Source organism: Oncorhynchus mykiss, chromosome 5, assembly GCF_057628025.1.
Source record: "Oncorhynchus mykiss isolate SJ-2025 chromosome 5, ASM5762802v1, whole genome shotgun sequence".
NCBI classification, from domain to species: Eukaryota; Metazoa; Chordata; class Actinopteri; order Salmoniformes; family Salmonidae; genus Oncorhynchus; species Oncorhynchus mykiss.
Genome location: NC_143026.1, coordinates 85,317,591 through 85,340,799, shown reverse-complemented (window position 1 = coordinate 85,340,799; position 23,209 = coordinate 85,317,591). Strand labels below are relative to the sequence as shown.

At 41.8% G+C, this 23,209-nt stretch overlaps 2 protein-coding genes across 6 annotated transcripts in view; one reads left to right on the top strand and one right to left on the bottom strand.

The window, feature by feature from the left end:
- The window catches only part of podn (podocan), an 84,216-nt gene extending 73,079 nt beyond the window's left edge, over nucleotides 1-11,137 (top strand). For 3 of the 5 annotated variants that reach the window (XM_036978572.2, XM_036978571.2, XM_090236164.1), the window contains 5 exons: nucleotides 895-1,108; nucleotides 1,657-1,861; nucleotides 4,981-5,219; nucleotides 5,516-5,664; nucleotides 9,667-11,137. In XM_036978572.2, the coding sequence (XP_036834467.2) occupies nucleotides 895-1,108; nucleotides 1,657-1,861; nucleotides 4,981-5,219; nucleotides 5,516-5,664; nucleotides 9,667-9,853 (994 nt within the window). In that variant the 3' untranslated portion in view covers nucleotides 9,854-11,137. Of the gene's footprint in view, nucleotides 1-894; nucleotides 1,109-1,656; nucleotides 1,862-4,980; nucleotides 5,220-5,515; nucleotides 5,665-6,717; nucleotides 6,739-9,666 lie in introns of all 5 variants that reach the window. The other 2 variants (XM_090236163.1, XM_036978573.2) reach the window with 1 other exon arrangement.
- Nucleotides 11,138-15,449: 4,312 nt separating this feature from the next.
- Nucleotides 15,450-23,209, bottom strand: part of slc1a7b (solute carrier family 1 member 7b) — a 124,012-nt gene continuing 116,252 nt past the window's right edge. Inside the window, exons 9-11 of the mRNA XM_021604547.3 lie at nucleotides 21,904-22,038; nucleotides 19,252-19,351; nucleotides 15,450-17,716 (exon numbers count right to left, since the gene is read on the bottom strand). Coding sequence (XP_021460222.2) covers nucleotides 17,444-17,716; nucleotides 19,252-19,351; nucleotides 21,904-22,038 — 508 coding nt within the window. The 3' untranslated portion in view covers nucleotides 15,450-17,443. The remainder of the gene's footprint in view (nucleotides 17,717-19,251; nucleotides 19,352-21,903; nucleotides 22,039-23,209) is intronic.

Here is a 23,209-nt window from a genome sequence, read left to right as displayed (position 1 = left end):
ATGTTTGGCGTAAAAGCAACACAGCTCATCACCCTGAACACACCATCCCCACTGTCAAACATGGTGGTGGCAGCATCATGGTTTGGGCCTGCTTTTCTTCAGCAGGGACAGGGAAGATGGTTAAAATTGATGGGAAGATGGATGGAGCCAAATACAGGACCATTCTGGAAGAAAACCTGATGGATTCTGCAAAAGACCTGAGACTGGGACCTGAGACTGTCTTCCAACAAGACAATGATCCAAAACATAAAGCAAAATCTACAATGGAATGGTTCAAAAATAAACATATCCAGGTGTTAGAATGGCCAAGTCAAAGTCCAGACCTGAATCCAATCGAGAATCTGTGGAAAGAACTGAAAACTGCTGTTCACAAATGCTCTCCATCCAACCCCACTGAGCTCGAGCTGTTTTGCAAGGAGGAATGGGAAAAAATTTCAGTCTCTCGATGTGCAAAACTGATAGAGACATACCCCAAGCGACTTACAGCTGTAATCGCAGCAAAAGGTGGCGCTACAAAGTATTAACTTAAGGGGGCTGAATAATTTTGCACGCCCAATTTTTCAGTTTTTGATTTGTTAAAAAAGTTTGAAATATCCAATAAATGTCGTTCCACTTCATGATTGTGACCCACTTGTTGATTCTTCACAAAAAAATACAGTTTTATATCTTTATGTTTGAAGCCTGAAATGTGGCAAAAGGTCGCAAAGTTCAAGGGGGCCGAATACTTTCGCAAGGCACTGTATTAGGTTGAGCTGGTACATTCTGAGAAAATATAAAAATGGGAGGTGAAAAGTGAGATTTGTCTATTCATGGAAAGATGACCTTTAAAGATAGAGAAGAGGTTAGGTTATCACTTTATCAAAGATAACATCACCCTCTCTTCTCCCCTCTCAGCCAGTTGACCAAGCTGGAGTATCTGGACCTGTCCAACAACAACCTGAGTGTGGTTCCTCAGGGTCTGCCTCGAGGTCTGATACTGCTACACCTAGAGAAGAACAACATCCGCAGTATCCCTGGCGATGCCCTCATAGCCTGCCGTAACCTGGAGTACCTACTGCTGCACAACAATCAGCTACGCTCCCGCTCCATACACCAAGCTGCATTCCATGTATGCCTACAGCATTGCTGAATACTTGGGTTACTTAAGTCCCCCATATGGCCCTATTGCCCCACTTTTGTTGAATAGAAAAATATATATATATTTCTACTATGTATTTGTGCTTGTGTCTTCATAAGTGAGTACAACTATTTGTACCAAGAAAGGTGAGAACCAGACCTTTCAAAAAGTATGCAACATGACCATTCATTGTTAATGGCCATCTCATGAAAAATAATTATGTTTGGGTATGTCTATTTAGACGGAAATCTAAACGTTGCCTTTTTTATTCAACTGGTTAAATCTTATACTGTGAATAGATACACCGTATCTAGCTCAAAGGACCATGAAAAATATAGCTATATAGCTATATAGCTTGATCTGATGGTTAGTTTGGTCAGGTTGAACCACCACAGAGTGTCAGGCACAATTGTTTTGATGTTATGATTATCATAATTTGTGTATATGTTAAATGATTTATGAGAAATGTGAAATGTGCAATGAGATGCGCTTACAATAACGTTAAATTGTTCACAAAAATAGTTTTCTCTTCTCCCCAGGGCCTGAAGAAGCTACACACCCTCCACATGTACAACAACCAGCTGGAGCGTGTCCCCAGGGGTCTCCCCCGCCGAGCCAAGACCCTTATGCTGCTTCACAACGGCATCAACGAGATTGGACGCAATGACCTGGTGATGCTTTACACCCTGACCGAGCTCAACCTCAGCTACAACCGCCTCATTAGCCCCAAGTTGCACCGAGAAGGTACACCTGTTAATCCTACGTGGAACATAAGTCTTTCACCTATATACAGTGCATTCGGAAAGTATTCAGAACCCTTGATTATTTTCAGGTCTCTCCAGAGTTGTTTGACCGGGTTCAAGTCCGGGCTCTGGCAGGGCCACTCAAGGACATTCAGAGATTGTGTTGACTTAACTGTGTGTAGGGTCGTTGTCCTGTTGGATGGTAAACCTTTGCCCCAGTCTGAGGTCTGGAGCAGGTTTTCATCAAGGATCTCTCTGTACTTTGCTCCGTTCGATCCAGACTAGTCTCCCAGTCCCTGCCGCTGAAAAACATCCCCACAGCATGATACTGCCACCACCATGTCTGGTTTCCTCCAGACGTGACGCTTGGCATTCAGGCCAAAGAGTTCAATCTTGGTTTCATCAGACCAGAGAATCTTGTTTCTCATAGTCTGAGGCCTTTAGTGTGCCTTTTGGCAAACTCCACGTGTGCTGTCATGTGCCTTTTACTGAGGAGTGGCTTCCACCTGGCCACTGTACCATCAAGGCCTGATTGGTGGAGTGCTGCAGAGATGGTTGTCCACCTGGAAGATTCTCCCATCTCCACAGAGGAACTCTGGAGCTCTGTCAGAGTGACTATCGGGTTCTTGAACACGTCGATGACCAAGGCCGGGCGGCCAGCTCTAGGAAGAGTCTTGGTGGTTGCAAACTTCTTCCATTTAAGAATGATGGAGACCACTGTGTTCTTGGGAACCTTCAGTGCTGCAGACATGTTTTGGTACCCTTCCCAGATCTGTGCCTCGACACAATCCTGTCTTGGAGCTCTACAGACAATTTTTTGACCTCATGGCTTGGTTTTTGCTCTGACATGCACAGTCAACTGTGGACCCTTTTATAGACAGGTGTGTGCCTTTCCAAATCATATCCAATCAATTGCATTTACCACAGGTGGACTCCAAGTTGTAGAAACATCTAAAGGTTGATATATGGAAACAGGATGCACCTGAGCTCAATTTCAAGTCTCATAGCAAAGTATCTGAATACTTACGTAAAAAGGAATTTCAGTTTTTTATTTGTAATAAATTTGCTAAAATTTCTAAAAAACAGTTTTTACTTTGTCATTATGGGGTATTGTGTGTAGATTGATGAAACTATTATTTAATAAGGCTGTAACATAACAAAATGTGGAACATGTCAAGGGGTCTGAATACTTTCCGAATTAACTGTATATGAATGGAAATGTTTTTTTGTGTTTTGTTATATGCTGTACAGAAATTGTCTATGTGAATACTGTATGTCTAATGTTAGATGACTCTTGCACAATATACTGTTTGCCATGTTTGTCATGTTCTGTATGTCTGTCTACATGAATATCAGAATGTATACTGGAATGCATTATGAAACAGAAATGGATTAAAATAAATTCTTCATCATCATCATAACTGATATTTCAGCTCAGGTGATATAAACAGTTGAAGTCGGAAGTTTACATACACCTTAGCCAAATACATTTAAACTCAGTTTTGCACAATTCCTGACATTTAATCCTAGCACAAATGCCCTGTCTTAGGTCAGTTAGGATCACCACTTTATTTTAAGTATATGAAATTTCAGAATAATGGTAGAGGGAATGATTTATTTCAGCTTTTATTTCTTTCATCACATTCCCAGTGGGTCAGAAGTTTACATACACTCAATTAGTATTTGGTAGCATTGACTTTACATTTTTTAACTTGGGTCAAACGTTTCGGGTAGCCTTCCACAAGCTTCCCACAATAAGTTTGGTGAATTTTGGCCCATTCCTCCTGACAGAGCTGTTGTAACTGAGTCAGGTTTATAGGCCTCCTTGCTCGCACACGCTTTTTCAGTTCTGCCCACAAATGTTCTATGGGATTGAGGTCAGGGCTTTGTGATGGCCACTCCAATCCCTTGACTTTGTTGTCCTCAAGCCATTTTGCCACAACTTTGGAAGTATGCTTGGGGTCATTGTCCATTTGGAAGACCCATTTGCGACCAAGCTTTAACTTCCTGACAGATGTCCTCATAATTTTCCCTCATCATGATGCCATCTATTTTGTGAAGTGCACCAGCCCCTCCTGCAGCAAAGCACCTCCACAACATGATGCTGCCACCCCCGTGCTTCACGGTTGGGATGGTGTTCTTCGGCTTGCAAGCATCCCCCTTTTTCCTCCTAACATAATGATGGTTATTATGGCCAAACAGTTCTAATTTAGTTTCATCAGACCAGAGGACATTTCTCAAAAAAGTACAACCTTTGTCCCCATGTGCAGTTGCAAACCATAGTATGGCTTTCTTATGGCGATTTTGGAGCAGTGGCTTCTTTCTTGCTGAGCGGCCTTTCAGTTTATGTCGATATAGGACTCGTTTTACTGTGGATATAAATACTTTTGTACCTGTTTCCTCTAGCATCTTCACAAGGTCCTTTGCTGTTGTTCTGGGATTGATTTGCGCTTTTCGCCCCAAAGTATGTTAATCTCGAGGAGACAGAACGCGTCTTCTTCCTGAGCGGTATGACGGCTGCGTGGTCCCATGGTGTTTTTATTTGCGTAGTATTGTTTGTACAGATGAACGTGGTACATTCAGGCGTTTGGAAATTGCTCCCAAGGATGAACCAGACTTGTGGAGGTCTACAATTTTTTTCTGAGGTCTTGTCTGATTTCTTTCGATTTGCCCATGATGTCAAGTAAAGAGGCACTGAGTTTGAAGGTAGGCCTTGAAAAACAGTTACACCTCCAATTGACTCAAATTATGTCAATTAGCCTATCAGAAGCTTCTATATCCATGACATCATTTTCTGGAATTTTCCAAGCTATTTAAAGGCACAGTCAACTTAGTGTATGTAAACTTCTGACCCACTGGAATTGTGATACAGTGAATTATAAGTGAAATAATCTGTCTGTAAACAATTGTTGGAAAAATTACTTGTTTCATGCACAAAGTAGATGTCCTAACCGACTTGCCAAAACTATAATTTGTTAACAACAAATTTGTTGAGTGGTTGAAAAACAAGTTTTAATGACTCCAACCTAAGTGTATGTAAACTCCCGACTTCAACTGTAACCACAGTGGTTAAATATCTCTATTGTGACATATTCTAATGAAACCGCGTTGATCGTCCAGCTTTCAGGAAGCTGCGTCTGCTGGAGACCTTGGACCTATCAGGGAACGCCCTCCACTCCCTGCCCCTGGGGCTTCCCCGCTCCCTGCAGGTCCTCCGGGTGAAGGACAACCAGCTGACCTCCATACCAGAGGGGGCGCTGCAGGGCATGTCCAAGCTCAGGGAGATCCACCTCAACCACAACCAGCTCAAACTCAACTCCATCTACCAGGGAGCCTGGATGGAGCTCAGCGCTCTGACGGTGAGACCGGGTGATTGGGGTGTGTGAGGTGGAGGGGAGAGGGGAGAAGTAGAGAGGAAGAGAGAGGATGTAAGTTGCCCCCCCCCCAATACACACCTCACCATTACAATCTGTCTGATCCCCTCAACCACTTCTTTCCTCTCAGTTTACTGAACCTACAGGTTTTCTGTGTGATAAAGCTGGCTGCTGGCTCTGACCTTCAGTTGTTGGAACTGTTGGTAGTTGGTTAGCACTCTGATGGTGTAGAAGGACCCAATAAATACAAGGTGATTGATTTGATTGATGTGTTCGTCCAGACGTTGGACCTGTCCAGTAACCAGCTGTCCCATGTCCCCTCTGACCTGCCTGAGTCTCTGGAGTACCTGTACCTTCAGTCCAATCGTATTAGCACTGTCCCTGCCACCGCCTTCGAGGGCACCCCCAACATCAAGGGCATCTTCCTACGGTGAGAGACTGAACACTAATGCATGCACACACACACACCGACACAACTAGAAACACACTCGCACCTGAACCTATTTCTCAGTTCAAACCCACAGCTCATGTTCAGTAAGTTCAAGTCCCAATATCAAATGCGAGTGTCAATCAAACTCTCTCAAATCACCATATACACACACACACACACACACACACACACACACACACACACACACACACACACACACACACACACACACACACACACACACACACACACACACACACACACACACACACACACACTCTTACTTTACTATGTTTATTAGATAACAACAATTCAACCGTCATTCAACTCCTGACCCCTTCCATTAACTCTGAGGCCCAGTGTTCTCCTTTCCACTCCACTGTTCCATCCGTTTCTGTAGCATTGTTTCTGAATGAGACATTTCTGGCCTTCTACTCAGCTCAAATCATCACCATTCATCCTCTACTGGGAGTGTGTGACTAAGTCCTGTTGATTGATGCCAGCTGTAAGACAGAGCCACATAGCCCCTAGTCTATTGAGTCCCAAGCTTCGTCCAATGGCACCCTATTCCCTATATAGTGCACTACTTTTGAAACGAGCCCTACTCAAATGTAGTGTACTGTATATGGAATTAGCATGCCATTTGGGACGCAGCCCCAGGGCTCTGATGGATATTTGGTTGATAGTTCCCTCATCATCCTTACGTGTGGTTATTTTCTATTTGGACCTGATCTATGTTGCGCTGTGCTGAGGAGACTTATGTAACAGACACAGAGAAGGAGGGAGCTGCTGACGGAACAAGTTGTCCTGCTTTACCTCTGTGTTGACTGCACTCATTCAAATCTCCTACACATATACGCAATGTAAAGTACCCATCAGATGGTTGTTTTGTAATTTATCTACTTTCCTAAACTCTCCTAATTATCTGGTTGGGGTATGAAATGTATATTTATGTAAATTAATCAGGTGCTTTTCTAAAACTCAGCATTGATAACCAAGTAAAAGTCACTGTTTCATTTGGGTGTAAATTCTTGTTTATCTGTTTTTTTGCAGGATAGAACAGAACTGATGGTGGTAAAGATTTAGGGATACTCCCTCTGTGTCTAGTTCTGTTTCTTGGCTTGTGATGCTCTGCTGCTTTTACTATTGATTAAATCAAGTGAAATGATTGGATTTCCAACTAAAACAGCTCAGACCTGCCAACTAGTTTTCTCTTAGTTTCCTTCCTTCTGTCCTCTTCGGACTTCTTCCTTGTCTGTGGGCGGGGTTGGGTCCCACAAGTCTAAACCATTAACATCCTTGTCTCCTCATCTGCTTGCTACCACTGGTCTGAATAGATACTGGTGTATGTAGCTAGCCAGGTTAGTATCAGTTTCCATCATATTACTTTACATCTTAGACCACTAATCATTTCAGGACATTTTGGCCAGTGGTCAGTTTGGAAAGTAAATCATCTAAGATTGGTGAGACGCTGGCCTGAGGGTTTGTCTGGTTGGTTTAGAGACAGCTGTTTTTTTCAGCAGGAGTCTGACTGACTGCTCTAGGCTGTTTTATCAGCTCAAGGACTTTACAGGCCCTGACCTCATCCAGCCCACTCTGTCCTCCAGCCTGTTGGTCTCTTCATGCTGTGGGGTCAGCCTCAGCAGCTGCTGAAGTATCACAGCAGTTAGAAACGCTTGTTTTTCCTCTAAATCCCTCCACAGCTGTGGGAGCTGCTGGCCTGAGCCAATTTACAGCGGATGGAATGCTGCATGGGTTCAGTGGGGGAGGGGGGGGTTGTGTGCTTGTTTGTGTGTGTGTAGTTTATGCATGCATCTGTTTACATTGAGTGTGCGTAGATATACAGTTGAAGTCGGAAGTTTACATACACTTAGGTTGGAGTCATTAAAACTCGTTTTTCAACCACTCCACAAATGTCTTGTTAAAAAACTATGGTTTTGGCAAGTCGGTTAGGACATCTACTTTGAGCATGACACAAGTAATTTTTCTAGCAATTGTTTACAGACAGATTATTTAATTTATAATTCATTGTATCACAATTCCAGTGGGTCAGAAGTTTACATACACTAAGTTGACTGTGCCTTTAAACAGCTTGGAAAATTCCAGATAATGATTTCATGGCTTTAGAAGCTTCTGATAGGCTAATTGACAGTCATTTTAGTCAATTGGAGGTGTAACTGTGAATGTATTTCAAGGCCTACCTTCAAACGCAGTGTCTCTTTGTTTAACATCATGGAAAAATTCATCCTTGGGAGCAATTTCCAAACGCCTGAAGGTACCACGTTCATCTGTACAAACAATAGTACGCAAGTATGAACACCATGGGACCACGCATCCGTCATACAGCTCAGGAAGGAGACGCGTTCTGTCTCCTAGATATGAACGTACTTTGGTGCGAAAAGTGCAAATCAATCCCAGAACAACAGCAAAGGACCCTGTGAAGATGCTAGGGGAAACAGGTACAAAAGTATCTATAGTAAATCGAGTCCTATATCAACATAAGCTGAAAGGCCGCTCAGCAAGGAAGAAGCCACTGTTCCAAAACCTCCATAAAAAAGCCAGACTATGGTTTGCAACTGCACATGGGGACAAAGATTGTACTTTTTGGAGAAATGTCCTCTGGTCTGATGAAACAAAAATAGAACTGTTTGGCCATAATGACCATCATTATGTTAGGAGGAAAAAGGGGGAGGCTTGCAAGCCGAGGGTGGCAGCATCATGTTGTGGGGGTGCTTTGCTGCAGGAGGGACTGGTGCACCTCACAAAATAGATGGCATCATGATGAGGGAAAATGATGTGGATATATTGAAGCAACATCTCAAGACATCAGTCAGGAAGTTAAAGCTTGGTCGCAAATGGGTCTTCCAAATGGACAATGACCCCAAGCATACTTCCAAAGTTGTGGCAAAATAGCTTAAGGACAACAAAGTCAAGGTATTGGAGTGGACATCACAAAGCTCTGACCTCAATCCCATGAGCAAGGAGGCCTACAAACCTGACTCAGTTACACCAGATCTGTCAGGAGGAATGGGCCAAAATTCACCCAACTTATTGTGGGAGGCTTGTGGAAGGCTACCTGAAACATTTGACCCAAGTTACACAATTTAAAGTCAATGCTACCAAATACCAAGTGAGTGTATGTAAACTTCTGACCCACTGGGAATGTAATGAATGGAATAAAAGCTGAAATAAATATTTCTCTCTACTGTTATTCTGACATTTCACATACTTAAAATAAGGTGGGGATCCTAACTGACCTAAGACAGGCTATTTTTATTTGGATTAAATGTCAGGAATTGTGAAAAACTGTATGTAAACAGTTTTGGCTAAGGTGTAATGCAAACTTCCGACTTCAACTGTAAATATGTGTGTGCGCGTGTGAGTGTGTGTGTGGAAGGTGTGAGTGTCTGGGACAGATAATGAGTGTATTATAAACTAAGATGGATCCACTTCACTGACACTCAAGACATTGGCTTGATTGGGATAACATGGTGTCATGTACCCTTGATGCAGTACAGGGAGTATCAGAGTTGACTCATAGACAGAACAGCAGACAGACAATCTGATTGGCTAAGACCACATACTGTGCTTATTTACTTACTGAATCTCAACACCTGATTTGTTTACACCACATGTTGTGCCGTTCCTTATGGACAATGTCCATATTGGATTGGTTCTCATAATATGCTCGTTCAGATTCTAAACACAACGTCCTATCGGTTAGCAGCTCTTGCTGTGCTGGTTTACACATCAAACTCCAGCATCTGCTCAGTCATCATCACATAATATTGAGAAATTCAGCACCTGATTCCTTTTGTTATGATTATTTGCTAGTTGTATAGGATTCAAGTCTAGGATCAGATCCTCCAGGCCATATAATCTTATTCATGATCTAATGATGAAAAAAAAAGACTAAACGGATCCTACATGCCCTCCTACTATGAGACAGTTTGTGAATTCGGGCCCTGACCCCCACAGACCTTTGCTCTGTCCCCTTCTCAGGTTCAACCATCTGTCAGCCCACTCTGTGAAGGAGAGCTCCTTCAAACACCTCACCAACCTGCGGGTGCTAGACATTGGCCACTTGAGTCACTCCGACCCCTCTGGCTCCCCCGGACCCCCCTTCGGACAAGAGGAAGAGGAGGAGGAAGAGATCGAGATAGAGGAAGTGGGAGAGGGATTTGCTTAATAAGTTTAGCCCATGGACACAAGCTGCTTGAATGATCGGAACCAAATGGTGCAGTTGTTTGGGATGCCATCCCAAAGTCCTGTTATTTTGAACGTACAGAAACATTTATTTTTGCAGTAGATCAGACTCAATTCAAAAATGTAAATTAAACTATGAATGGAAGGGGAACGTGGTATTTTGTCCCATTGCATATAGTGGTGAATTGCAGATGCACATATCTCTGGTGCAGGATACTAGATTAAATTGTATTTTTGTTTGTTGTATTCTTTTTCTGGCCTTTGCTTGTCTATGCAACGACAGATACGGTTGATTTTTGTTCATCCCAAATTGCACCCTATTCACTATTGTGTGCACTACATTTGACTAGGGCCTATAGGGCTCTGGTCAAAAGTACTGCACTATATAGGGAATAGTGTGCCAATTGGGACACCGCTTGTCTCACCACCAGGTTAGTGTAAACAGAAAGAAAGAGATAGTCAGACCTCATATGTTGATCATATTGTATGAGTCCCATCTCTGAACTTTACTGTGTGCTAGCTGTGTCACCATACAAAGAAGATTATGTTGAGATTTGAAGTTATTGTCATCAGTTCTGAGCCTGTATTCATACAGATGTAGGATCTTAATTTGATCACCCTGTTGCAGGAGAACTTTCCTGCAATGCAGGAAATGTAAATTGTGTACTGTAGTGTATTTGAGGTTTAAAAAGGTTTCTGGAGTTTGTAATTCTCACTTTGAAGTTTCAGACTTGATTTTCCATTGCAAAATAATGTATCAACTCCTACAAAGATGTTCATGAATTATAATCCACATAATAATTCACATTTCCTGTTGCTGCAGGATTATTTTCCTGCTGTAGCAAACTGGCTCAAATGAAGATCCTACATCTGTACAGTAAAGAGTCTCAGACTAGGAGTACTGATCTTGGATCAGATCCCCGTTCTTATTCATTATGGTCTAAATTGCTAAACTGATCCTATATCAGCACTCCTACTCTGAGATGCTTTGTGGATACTGGCTCTGGCTGTGATTGTGTGTCATGGCCTGGTAAGACAGTCTGGCTTTATGTCATTCTGTTATTCTTATATCATCGTTAATATGCCACAGAAGTTCCGTGACTGTGTCACAATCTCCTCCCTCGCTCAGCCAACCAGGAGCTTGATCCATGCTGCTAATCTAATGCCTTGCTTTAATCCAGTCTTGTTTTACAATGATAACGATTGCAAATATTTGTATATGGTTTCTGAAAAACTCATGCTATTAAATTAATCTCGTTGCTATGAACCAATGCTTTTCTATGTATTGCACCTTCGGATTTATGCGTAGGGATTTCACACAGCAATTCATTACTTGAAAAATTATTAAATATTTGAAGTATTTTCCTTTACATCGATGGAAAAATAAAAATAAACTTCCTTCATGAACAGTTTTCTGAGCACAACCCAATATTAAGCTTGAAATGTACAGTACCAGTCAAAAGTTTGACACACCTACGCATCCAATGGCTTTTCTTAATTTGTAGAATAATTATTATTTGTAGAATAATAGTGAAGACATCAAAACTATGAAATAACACATTATTTGTAGAATAATAGTGAAGACATCAAAACTATGAAATACTATGAAATAACACATATGGAATCATGTAGTAACCCAAAAAGTGTTAAACATATAAAAATTGATGTTATATTTGAGATTCTTCAATTAAGCCACCCTTTGCCTTGATGACAGCTTTGAACACTCTTGGCATTCTCTCAACCAGCTTCATGAGGTAGTCACCTGGAATGCATTTCAATTAACAGTTGTGCCTTGTTAAGAGTTCATTTGTGAAATTTATTTCCTTCTTAATGTGTTTGAGGCAATCAGTTGTGTTGTGACAACGTAGGGGTGGTATACAGAACCCCTATTTGGTAAAAGACCAAGTCCATATTATGGCAAGAACACCTCAAATACACAAAGAGAAATTACAGTCCATCATTACTTTAAGACATGAAGGTCAGTCAATGCAGGACATTTCAAGAACTTTGAAAGTTTGTTCAAGTGCAGTCGCAAAAACCATCAAGCACTATGATAAAACTGGGTCTCATGAGGAAAGGAAGACCCAGAATTACCTCTGCTGCAGAGGATAAGTTCATTAGAGTTACCAGCCTCAGAAATTGCAGCCCAAATAAATGCTTCACAGAGTTCAAGTAACAGACACGTCTCAACATCAACTGTTTAGAGGAGTCTACGTGAATCAGGCCTTCATGGTCGAATTGCTACAAAGAAACCACTTCTAAAGGACACCAATAAGAAGAAGACTTGCTTGGGCCAAGAAACACGAGCAATGGACATTAGACCAGTGGAAATCTGTCCTTTGGTCTGATGAGTCCAAATTTGAGATTTATGGTTCCAACCGCCGTGTCTTTGTGAGACGCAGAGCAGGTGAATGGACGATCTCCACATGTGTGGTTCCGACCATAAAGCATGGAGGAGGAGGTGTGATGGTGTGGGGGTGCTTTGCTGGTGACAAAGTTTGTGATATATTTAAAATTCAAGGCACACTTAACCAGCATAGCTACTACAGCATTCTGCAGCAATAGGCCATCCCCTCTGGTTTGCACTTAGTGAGACTGTCATTTGTTTTTCAACAGGACAATGACCCAAAACAAACCTCCAGGCTGTGTAAGGGCTATTTGACCAGGAAGTGTGATGGAGTACTGCATCAGATGACCTGGCCTCCACAATCACCCAACCTCAACCCAATTGAGATAGTTTGGGATGAGTTTGACCGCGGAGTGAAGGAAAAGCAGCCAACAAGGGCTCTGTTGGCTGAAATTCCACAAATTAACTCTTAACAAGGCACAACTGTTAATTGAAATGCATTCCAGGTGACTACCTCATGAACCTGGTTGAGAGAATGCCAAGAGTGTGCAAAGCTGTCATCAAGGCAAAGGGTGGCTACTTTGAAGAATGTAAAATAAAATTTATTTTGATTTGTTTAGCACTTTTGGTTACTATATGATTCCATATGTGTAATTTCATAGTTTTGATGTCTTCACATTATTCTACAATGTAGAAAATAGTAACAAGAAAATAAAACCCTTGAATGAGTAGATGTGTCCAAACGTTTGACTGCTACTGTATATAAAATTCCTTTTATATTTATAAATAAACCATTTTTTTTTAGAAGTCAGCACATTAACTTAAAACATTGAGCAAATTTAAATCCTCATATAGATAGAAACAGAGACAATCCAGAACAAATGTTGTGATTTTGGTTTTGAACAACGTTCAAACAAAGTTTCACGTTCAAGTAATCCAACTATTAATTTTGTCTGCTTCCAAAATGGCACTCTATATACAGTTGAAGTTTACATACACCTTAGCCAAATACATTTTAACTCAGTTTTTCACAATTCCTGACATTTAAAAATTCCCTGTCTTAGGTCAGTCCCTGTCTTAGGTCAGTACATACACTCAATTAGTATTTGGCAGCATTGACTTTAAATTGTTTAACTTGGGTCAAACGTTTCAGGTAGCCTTCCACAAGCTTTCCACAATAAGTTGTGGGAAATTTGGCCCATTCCTCCTGACAGAGCTAGTGTAACTGAATCAGGTTTGTAGGCCTCCTTGCTCGCACACTCTTTTTCAGTTCTACCCACAACTTTTCTATGGGATTGAGGTCAGAGCTTTGTGATGTCCACTCCAATACCTTGACATTGTTGTCCTTAAGCTATTTTGCCACAACTTTGGAAGTATGCTTGGGGTCATTGTCCATTTGGAAGACCCATTTGCGACCAAGCTTTAACTTCCTGACTGATGTCTTGAGATGTTGCTTCAATATATCCACATCATTTTCCCTCATCATGATGCCATCTATTTTGTGAAGTGCACCAGTCCCTCCTGCAGAAAAATACCCTCACAACATGATGCTGCCACCCCTATGCTTCAAGGTTGTGATGGTGTTCTTCGGCTTGCAAGCCTCTTCTTTTTCCTCCTAACATAATGATGGTCATTATGACCAAACCGTTTTATTTCTGTTTCATCAGACCAGAGGACGTTTCTCCAAAAGTACAATCTTTGTCCCCATGTGCAGTTGCAAACCGTAGTCTGGCTTTCTTATGGCGGTTTTGGAGCAATGGCTTCTTCCTTGCTGAGCGGCCTTTCAGGTTATGTCGATATAGGACTCGTTTTACTGTGGATATAGATACTTTGGTACCTGTTTCCTCCAGCATCTTCACAAGGTCCGTTGCTGTTGTTTTGGGATTGATTTGCATTTTTCGTACCAAAGTACGTTAATCTCTAGGAGACAGAACGCGTCTCCTTCCTGAGGGTGTGAAGGCTGCGTGGTCCCATGGTGTTTATACGTGCGTACTGTTGTTTGTACAGATTAACGTGGTACCTTCAGGTGTTTGGAAATTGCTCCCAAGGATGTACCAGATTTGTGGAGGTCTACAATTTATTTTCTGAGGTCTTGGGTGATTTTGATCATGATGTCAAGCAAAGAGGCACTGAGTTTGAAGGTAGGCCTTGAAATACATCCACAGTTACACCTCCAATTGACTCAAATGATGTCAATTAGCCTATCAGAAGCTTCTAAATCCATGACATAATTTTCTGGAATTTTCCAAGCTATTTAAAGGCACAGTCAATTTAGTGTATGTAAACTGACCCACTGGAATTGTGATACAGTGAATTATAAGTGAAATAATCTGTCTGTTAACAATTGTTTGAACATTTACTTGTGTCATGCACAAAGTAGATTTCCTAACCGACTTGCCAAAACTATAGTTTGTTAACAAGAATTTTGTGGAGTGGTTGAAAAAATAGTTTTAATGACTCCAACCTAAGTGTATGTAAACTTCCGACTTCAACTGTATCCTATGGGACCCTGGTCAAAAATGGTGCACTATATGGCAGAACAGTAAATCAAATAACATAGGTCTGCCTCCGGTCTGCTTGTCTGCCCAGCAGGGAAATCTATCCTCCTGCTGTTTACCCTTTATCCAACTCTACTACTACATTCAATCTTAAAGAGAGCAAAAGAAATAGCCGGGATATAGAGAGGCAGGAAAGTCATTGAGAATTAGAATGTCACAGCCTCTTAGTTCCATAGTTCCTATGATTCCACAGTTCTATATTCCAGTTCTATATTCCAGTTCCATATTCCAAACAACATCCTCTGTGATGACAGGCCAATGGATGCTCTATGAAGTTTCTGTAACCCAGATGTAACCCAGATGTTGCGCTTGTTTTTTTCAAGACTGCCAGTTATAGAAGGGCTGAGTTAGTTCTAGGAAATATATATAATGGAAAGAAACACATGGTAATCTACTGTGGTTGTGCGTGACATAAGAGGCCAGCATTGACATAATTGTCGTTGATGGCCACTTTGCACAGAACATGATGACTACCATTTAGTACGAAACAACAGGTAACCCAACCAACCAACTAATTCACAGTGGTGGAAAAAGTACCCAATTGTCATACTTGAGTAAAAGTAAAAATACATCAATAGAAAATGACTCAAGTGAAAAGTAAATGTAATTGATCAAATATACTTAAGTATTAAAAGTAAAAGTATAAAACACTATATTAAGCAAACCAGTCGGCATCATTTTCTTGTTTTTTATTTATTTACGGATAGCCATGGGCACACTCCAACACTCAGACATCATTTACAAACAAAGCATGTGTTTAGTGAGTCCACCAGATAAGAGGCAGTAGGGATGACCAGGGATGTTCTTTTTAAAAGTTTGTGAATTAGACAATTTTATTGCCCTGCTATGCATTCAAAATGTAATGAGTACTTTTGGGTGTCAGGGAAAATGTATGGAGTAAGTACATAATTTTCTTCAGGAATGTAGTGAAGTAAAAGTTGTCCAAAATAGAAATAGCAAAGTAAAGTACAGATACCCCAAAAAACTACTTAAGCAGTACCTTTAAGTATTTTTACTTAAGTACTTTACACCACTTTTAATTAATCATGTCTCGTGTAAGCATCACCTCTATTCACATGTAATTTATATGGACAAAGCTTTCAAAAATAATGTAACCTTTGTATATCAGTGCACAAAAAGATTGAGAAGCTTTCATCTATAGGGTAACATCAATGGTATTTCATGATCAGTAGCAAGGTGGTTAAACCTTGAAAAGTCCTCTTTCCCCCACTCAGCACCACCGGCTTCGTTAAGGCAAAAAATAAATGCTAAATAAAAATAAATAAAAGAGAAGAAGAAAATGAAAGAAGGGCAATTTTTTTGAAAGATCAATGTCTCTCAGATTAGACTTTAGCCAGCAGATCCGACCCACTTGCTTACAGCTGCACCAGGGTTGGTCAGCATTGCTGTGTGAAAAAAGACACTTCGGAGCCGCCGTGACATATGGCTTGGAAAACGTCCAAACTGTTACACCGATAAGATTGAACAACTGCTAAGTTTAAGCAGTCATTCAATCTTCTCAGCGTAACAGTTTGGATAATGGGACAATTCAGAGTACAAAGCATTTCTCATCCCTGGATTGAGGTACGTTTTCCGAGCCATATCTTGCGCCAGCTCCACGGTGTCAATGTACACAGGAATGCTGTCTGACCCTAGTGCAGCTGTAAGCAAGCGGGTCAGATCTGTTGGCTAATTAGACTTCTGACATCTTGTCCTCCTCTCTCTTTTCTGCTCGGTTTCATGACAAAGAGAGCTGTCTGATTCAGTTATTTTATGTTGCAGACAGTGACAGTAGCGAGAGCCACAAAACTTACTCATATGGCCCATTTGCGCTCTTTAGCAGAAATGTTGCTCAGGATGACAATAAAATGATCAAGAAATAAATATTATAAAATTGAAATATCAAAGACAATATCTACGTACCTCAAGCAATGCAAATAGTATTACAAGTATGTACACATTCTAAGAGTGGAGAAAGTTCTTCCACCTTGCAGAGTGTTCACAGGCCCACACACATACAGTAAGTGCACACAGACTGAGCATTTCCTGCTATGCAGCTATGGGATGTACAGGTATGTACATGTGTGTACAGATGGTCTGGAAAGTGAACAGTGTGTACTGTACAGGTAGTCTGGAAAGTGAACCGTGTGTATAGGTGATATGGAAAGTGAACAGCATATACAGAACGTCCTCCCTTTGGCCATAAAAATCCACAGTCACGGTGCTTCAGTTATCCCAGCTAGTGTTGAGTCTTTGAAGGAATCCTGGAAAATAATTATTTCCCAGTACATCACTGTCAGGTTTCAGAGAAGCCTGTACTGCTCCCATCCCGGTGCTCCCTACCTATATCCACCGTCAATGAAAGCACAGGACAAAGTCTTGTCACAAATCTCACGTTTCTCACAAACAAAACAGAAAATGAAAATGAGTGACTTGATCAGTCAACAATAACAATAAAAAATAAGATGGGATCCCTCATTGCTCTCTCTGTTCATCTGTTCATTCATCTTCACCTCTATAAGTTCCAGTGGCGTTGGCCTTTCATTCCGATGTACTGAACCACGAGACTCAGTTGAAAAAGAACGCCTCCAACTGGTGATGGACTGTGGAGCTTTCCACATCAGTCCTGCTGGGATGAGTGGTGGTGATGTGAGGTGAGGTATGGGACCTATACGTTGGTTTCCAGGCCATTCATGTCAATGGCACAGTGGTCCTTATCCTTCTTCAGCTGCCTGGGAGGCACAGGGGGCTTTTTCCTCTCCGGAGGGGGCGGGGGCCGCACCCCTTCCTCCAACTGCATGAGGCGGGCAACGTCGGGGGGGAAGTCGTCTGGTTTGACCCCTGAGCACTGGGGAGGTGGCTGGTAGCTACCGTTGTTGTTCTCACAGTTCATGTGCTGCTGGATGTTTATCATGGGCTTGGTCTCACAGATCAGAGGCACCTAGGAGAGAGGGAGGGGGGGGGGGGGGGAGAGAAGGAGAGAGAAAGAAGAAGCAATGGAAATAGAGGGAGAGAGAGAGAGAAAGAGAGGGAGAGAGAAAGAAAGAGAGAGAGCAAGAGACGGGTAGGATGGGGAGAGATGGAAAGAAATGGAAAGAAAGCGAGAGAGAGGGAGAAAGGGAGGGAGAGAGAGAGCGAGAGAGAGAGAGCAGGAGACAGGTAGGATGGGGAGAGATTGAAAGAAAGCGAGAGAGAGGGAGAAAGGGAAAGGGTGAGAGGAAGATGGATTAAGGTACAGATGGGGAAAAATGTAGAGGCATATAGATAGACATTATCAGTCAAATGTTTCCAGACATGCCTCATACAAAACATAGTGAGTGAGTCTCTAGCTTATCAATTTGTGTTGAAAAAGAATGTACATCATGATTAGCCCACCACAGTCTATTTTTGTAAAGGAAAAAGGTTTGCAAGGTTTTCAACTAGAACTAGCCTTGTCAAAATGTCTCCCTGAATTCAAAATGAAAAAATGTACTGTTTTTTTTTACATAAAAAAATCATGATTCCTGATAATGCAGTAAAGTCAGATATTCACACTATTGTTGTTGACAGACTACAGTCATGTCGCTCTGAGCTCTGAGCCATAGCATTAACATCCAGCAGAGTGGGACAATTGGATATAGCAGCCAGGTTACTCAGTGTGTCTTGTCTGAATTTGACAGGAGTTGGACTCTGTGGGGAACTAGCTAAGTTCCATGATGGCAACTGGTATAATAACACTAATGAGCCAAGCCAAGCTGAGCCGTACTGTGCTGGCTATTGTTGCTGGAACCATGCTGGAAAATAAAATATCCTCAGCACAGTACGCCTCGGCATGACAGTGCCGACAGCCTCAGCACAGTACGCCTCGGCATGACAGTGCCGACAGCCTCAGCACAGTACGCCTCGGCATGACAGTGCCGACAGCCTCAGCACAGTACGCCTCGGCATGACAGTGCCGACAGCCTCAGCACAGTACGCCTCGGCATGACAGTGCCGACAGCCTCAGCACAGTAGGTCTCGGCATGACAGTGCCGACAGCCTCAGCACAGTACGCCTCGGCATGACAGTGCCGACAGCCTCAGCACAGTACGCCTCGGCATGACAGTGCCGACAGCCTCAGCACAGTACGCCTCGGCATGACAGTGCCGACAGCCTCAGCACAGTACGCCTCGGCATGACAGTGCCGACAGCCTCAGCACAGTAGGTCTCGGTTCAGCACAATACGGCTCTGCTCAGCACAGTAGGTCTCGGTTCAGCACAATACGGCTCTGCTCAGCACAGGACGGCTTGGCTCAGCACAATACGGCTCTGCTCAGCACAGTAGGTCTCGGTTCAGCACAATATGGCTCTGCTCAGCACAGTAGGTCTCGGTTCAGCACAATACGGCTCTGCTCAGCACAGGACGGCTTGGCTCAGCACAATACGGCTCTGCTCAGCACAGGACGGCTTGGCTCAGCACACTAGTGTGAAAAGGGTATAAGACAGGCAGATACTCACACCATCTCCTTCCTTGATAAAGTCTTTTCTGCAGATATGGGCCATGATACCTGTGGCCAACGCATCCCCCATAACATTCACCATGGTCCGGAATCTGTCTCTGGAAGCAGGAGAGGAGCAGGAAAGACAGGTTTAGAATAAGAGGAGTGTGTGTGTGTGTGTGACCAGAAGTCCCCAAAAGAATATTAAGCAAAGGTTGACCAACTGAGGACATTTTGTTAGTCCCCACGAGGTCAAATGCTATTTCTAGGGGGTTTAGGGTTAAGTTTAGAATGAGTCTTAGGGTTAGAATTACGTTAAGGGTTAGGGTTAGGAGCTAGGGATAGTTTTAGGGTTAGGAGTTAGGGTTAGGTTTAAGGTTAGGTTTTCTGGGTTAGGGTTATGGTTAGGGTAAGGGTAAGAGTATGGGTTAGGGTTAGGTTTAGGGTTAGGGTTAGGATTAGGGGTTAGGGAAAATAGGATTTTGAATGGGACTGAATTGTGTGTCCCCACAAGGCAAGCTGTACAAGACTGTGTGTGTGTGTGTGTTTGTGTTAGTTTATATGAAGAAGTTCACAAACAAAGATGGGAACTTAATCACAATTCAATACAGAAATGAAATGTATTTGGGTAAAGAACACATCTACTCATTTATAGTTTCACTGTTTAAAAAAATTGATATAATGAAGAACTGCAAAAGTCTTGCTAATGCTCTGCACTTTCTGGAGGACCAAGACTCCACTAAGCATGTAACCATTTCACTGTACAGTTAACACCTTCTGTATCCTGTGCATGTGACAAATGAACTTTTATTTTATTTGGCATAACGTTTGTTTACAAGAGATGGTAATGTGAAGAACAACATGACTTGCACTAAAGTCAAATTAGAATATAAGGTGTCCAAGTTCTAAAATTCTCTGGTAGGATGACTTGCTATTATTTAGTCACAGTCACAACAGTAAGCTATTTTCCGTAATTAGCTTGCCATTCACTTGTAAATAATGATCTTCTTGTGATTTTATTATAATTCATAGAAATTAGCTAAAGTTAAGATGTTGTCGGCTATATGATATGCTCATTATTTGAACTGGCTAGCCAGCTAACTTAACATTAGCTAGCCATCTAACTTAACATTAGCTAGCCAGCTAACAAGCTAGAAACTAACCAAAACATTGTTTCGAAAGTTGCTTTTAGTTACCTGGTTTGCTTGACTGACATATACTAAATTTGTGTTTACACGGATGGGTCTATTGGTGTTAAAATACATGAGTTAAGCTATTTTGAACCACCAGTCTGCTGATGCAGTCTGTCGTTTTTGTGTTTATTTTTTTTCATAATGACAACGACAAGTTTGATGTCGGACGACAATAAAATGTTTAGGACGTCACTGAGACAACTGTCTACAGACATGTCGATAGATGTATTATAAACCAGCCTTTAGTCTTGAAATCTTTGGTTGTTTAGTACTCACTCTGTTTAGCACATGGCCTCAAATGGGAATCCTTAAAGAAATGGGTGGGGCTAAGACTTAAGAGGGTGTACACAATGCTGAATGTGTGTAGACAAAGAAGAGCTCTCCAGTAGGTGTACCAAAACATTCAAGGGCCATTTTCTCAAAAAGTGGGGTTACAAGTGTATCAACTGTCAAAGCAGTTAAAATGAACGTGGCTTCACAACATTTTCAAATTGGAAAAAAATGGCAGAAAATATGCAGTTTAAGTCCGACGAGAGCGGTTACAAATGTAAGTACAAAAAGTAAATATTGATTGCTTTAATTAATTATGACAAATGTTAAGAGAATGTTGAGCAAAGTAACACAAATAAGTTATGTTGGCTGACAATTTGTTAGCTACGCTAGCCTTACGAACCGCATAGCATATCATTGGGGTGGCAGGGTAGCCTAGTGGTTAGAGCGTTGGACTAGTAACTGCAAGGTTGCAAGTTCAAATCCCTGAGCTGACAAGGTACAAACCTGTCATTCTGCTCCTGAACAGGCAGTTAACCCACTGTTCCTAGGCTGTCATTGAAAATATGTTTTTTTTCTTAACTGACTTGCCTAGATAAATAAAGGTAAAATGAAAATAAATAAAAATGACAGCAGTTGCTTGTATGCAGCGGTATGTTAGCAAGCTACCTAATTTAGTTGGCTAGTAATACATTCAACTTTACATTATGTTAACTATATGCTATCCAACTAACTACCCAATGTTTATTGACTTGATTATTCATGTCATTCTTAGCTTCGCTAAGTGGTATAGTCGTTGTGCGTTCTTAATGGACATTGTTAATGAAGTCATGAGATGTCTAGCTTATGCTAGCAAGAAATTGCATAGCAACAGCATCAACTTTCGGTAGACAGGCGAGGCGCTAGTACACTCAACTGAAAATGAACTAAAAGTATATAGTACATACTCATTAAGTATGGGTTAGTATGGATATTCGAACACAGCTCAAGATTTGCTACATAAGACCGAATCGAGCCAGTCAGTCAGATGTTTCCACATGACCATAATTAGGTAGCATCTGAATAATGCTACACAAACAAACTCTCTCTCACACCACTTCAGAAATAATCATTGATGCATCCCACGCACACAAAATGTCACATAACATGGAATGGGAAAACAATTATAAGACTGACAGTAGAGGAAGTGGATCCCATATGGTACTCACAATGCCCAATCCACTGCAATGATGAGAGTGATGTCATCAGTTGGCAACCCAACAGACGTTAGCACGATCACCATAGTGACCAGACCAGCCTGTGGAATTCCTGCAGCACCGATGCTGGCTGCTGTGGCAGTGATGCTGGAAGACAGAGGGAGGTGGGATAAACACCATTATACCATACTCTATACAATAACTTATGTAGCATAAAGAGTTCACTACTAGTTTCTCTATACTTAACCACACCACTTAGCCATGGCTCCTCCAGTTTTATGTATACTATTATGCCACCATAAATGCATGCCCAATACAGTGCTTCTAAGCAGGATCCTCACCTGGATATTGGAAAAGAGCCCATATCTATAAGTTCATATTGTACTTTGTTACTTATTGTCAATGTGGCATAATGTTGCCATATTTTGTATTGCCCGACATGAACCATAATATTTGACTGAACCGTTGTTACATTTGAAGCACATAGAAAGTAGCCCTTTGAAATACAAGCACGAAGGGACTGCATCTTCCTGTTTAAAGCTACTTAACATACGAGACACAGTGTCTCTATTTTGAAAGCAGGTTGTTTTTATTTGTGACATAATATTAGTGGGAATCATCAACTGCTTTCCTGGTGGTACTGTTGAAGTAAAGTTTTACGATTTCAAAGGGATTAGCGCTATTTTCTGATTCACATTGATTTTATGAAACACACTTAAAGACAACCAAGACAATCCTGCTTTGAAAATGGAGTCTGTGTGAGTTGTGCATGTTATGTACTGTAGCTTTAGACAGGAAGATGGAGTTTAGTTCCTTCATGCTTTTAGCCTTGTTTGTTGTTTGTTGAAAATAGAGACGCAATTCCATCTACTATAATAGCATTAAGCTGGGGTCCCTATGGCAGGGAGGGGATTCAAGGCCAAAACACGACCGGGCTGAAAAACACAGGGACATTCTATTTTGATCCCCAATTACTTTGCACTATCCTGCTTTCCTCTGCCATCACTGAGCACTTTACTCTCTCTGTCCATCTCCCTCTTCCTCTTCCTCTCTCTCTGTTTCTCTCTCTCTATTTCTCTCTCTCTATTTCTCTCTCTCTCTCTCTCTTTATCTCTCTCTCTGTCCATCTCTCTCTGTCTATCTCTCTGTCCATCTCTCTCTCTCTCTCTCTCTTTCTCTCTCTCTCTCTGTCCATCTCTCTCTGTCTATCTCTCTGTCCATCTCTCTTTATCTCTATTTATCTCTCTCTGTCCATCTCTCTCTGTCTATCTCTCTGTCTGTCTCTCTCTCTCTCTCTCTCTCTCTCTCTCTCTCTCTC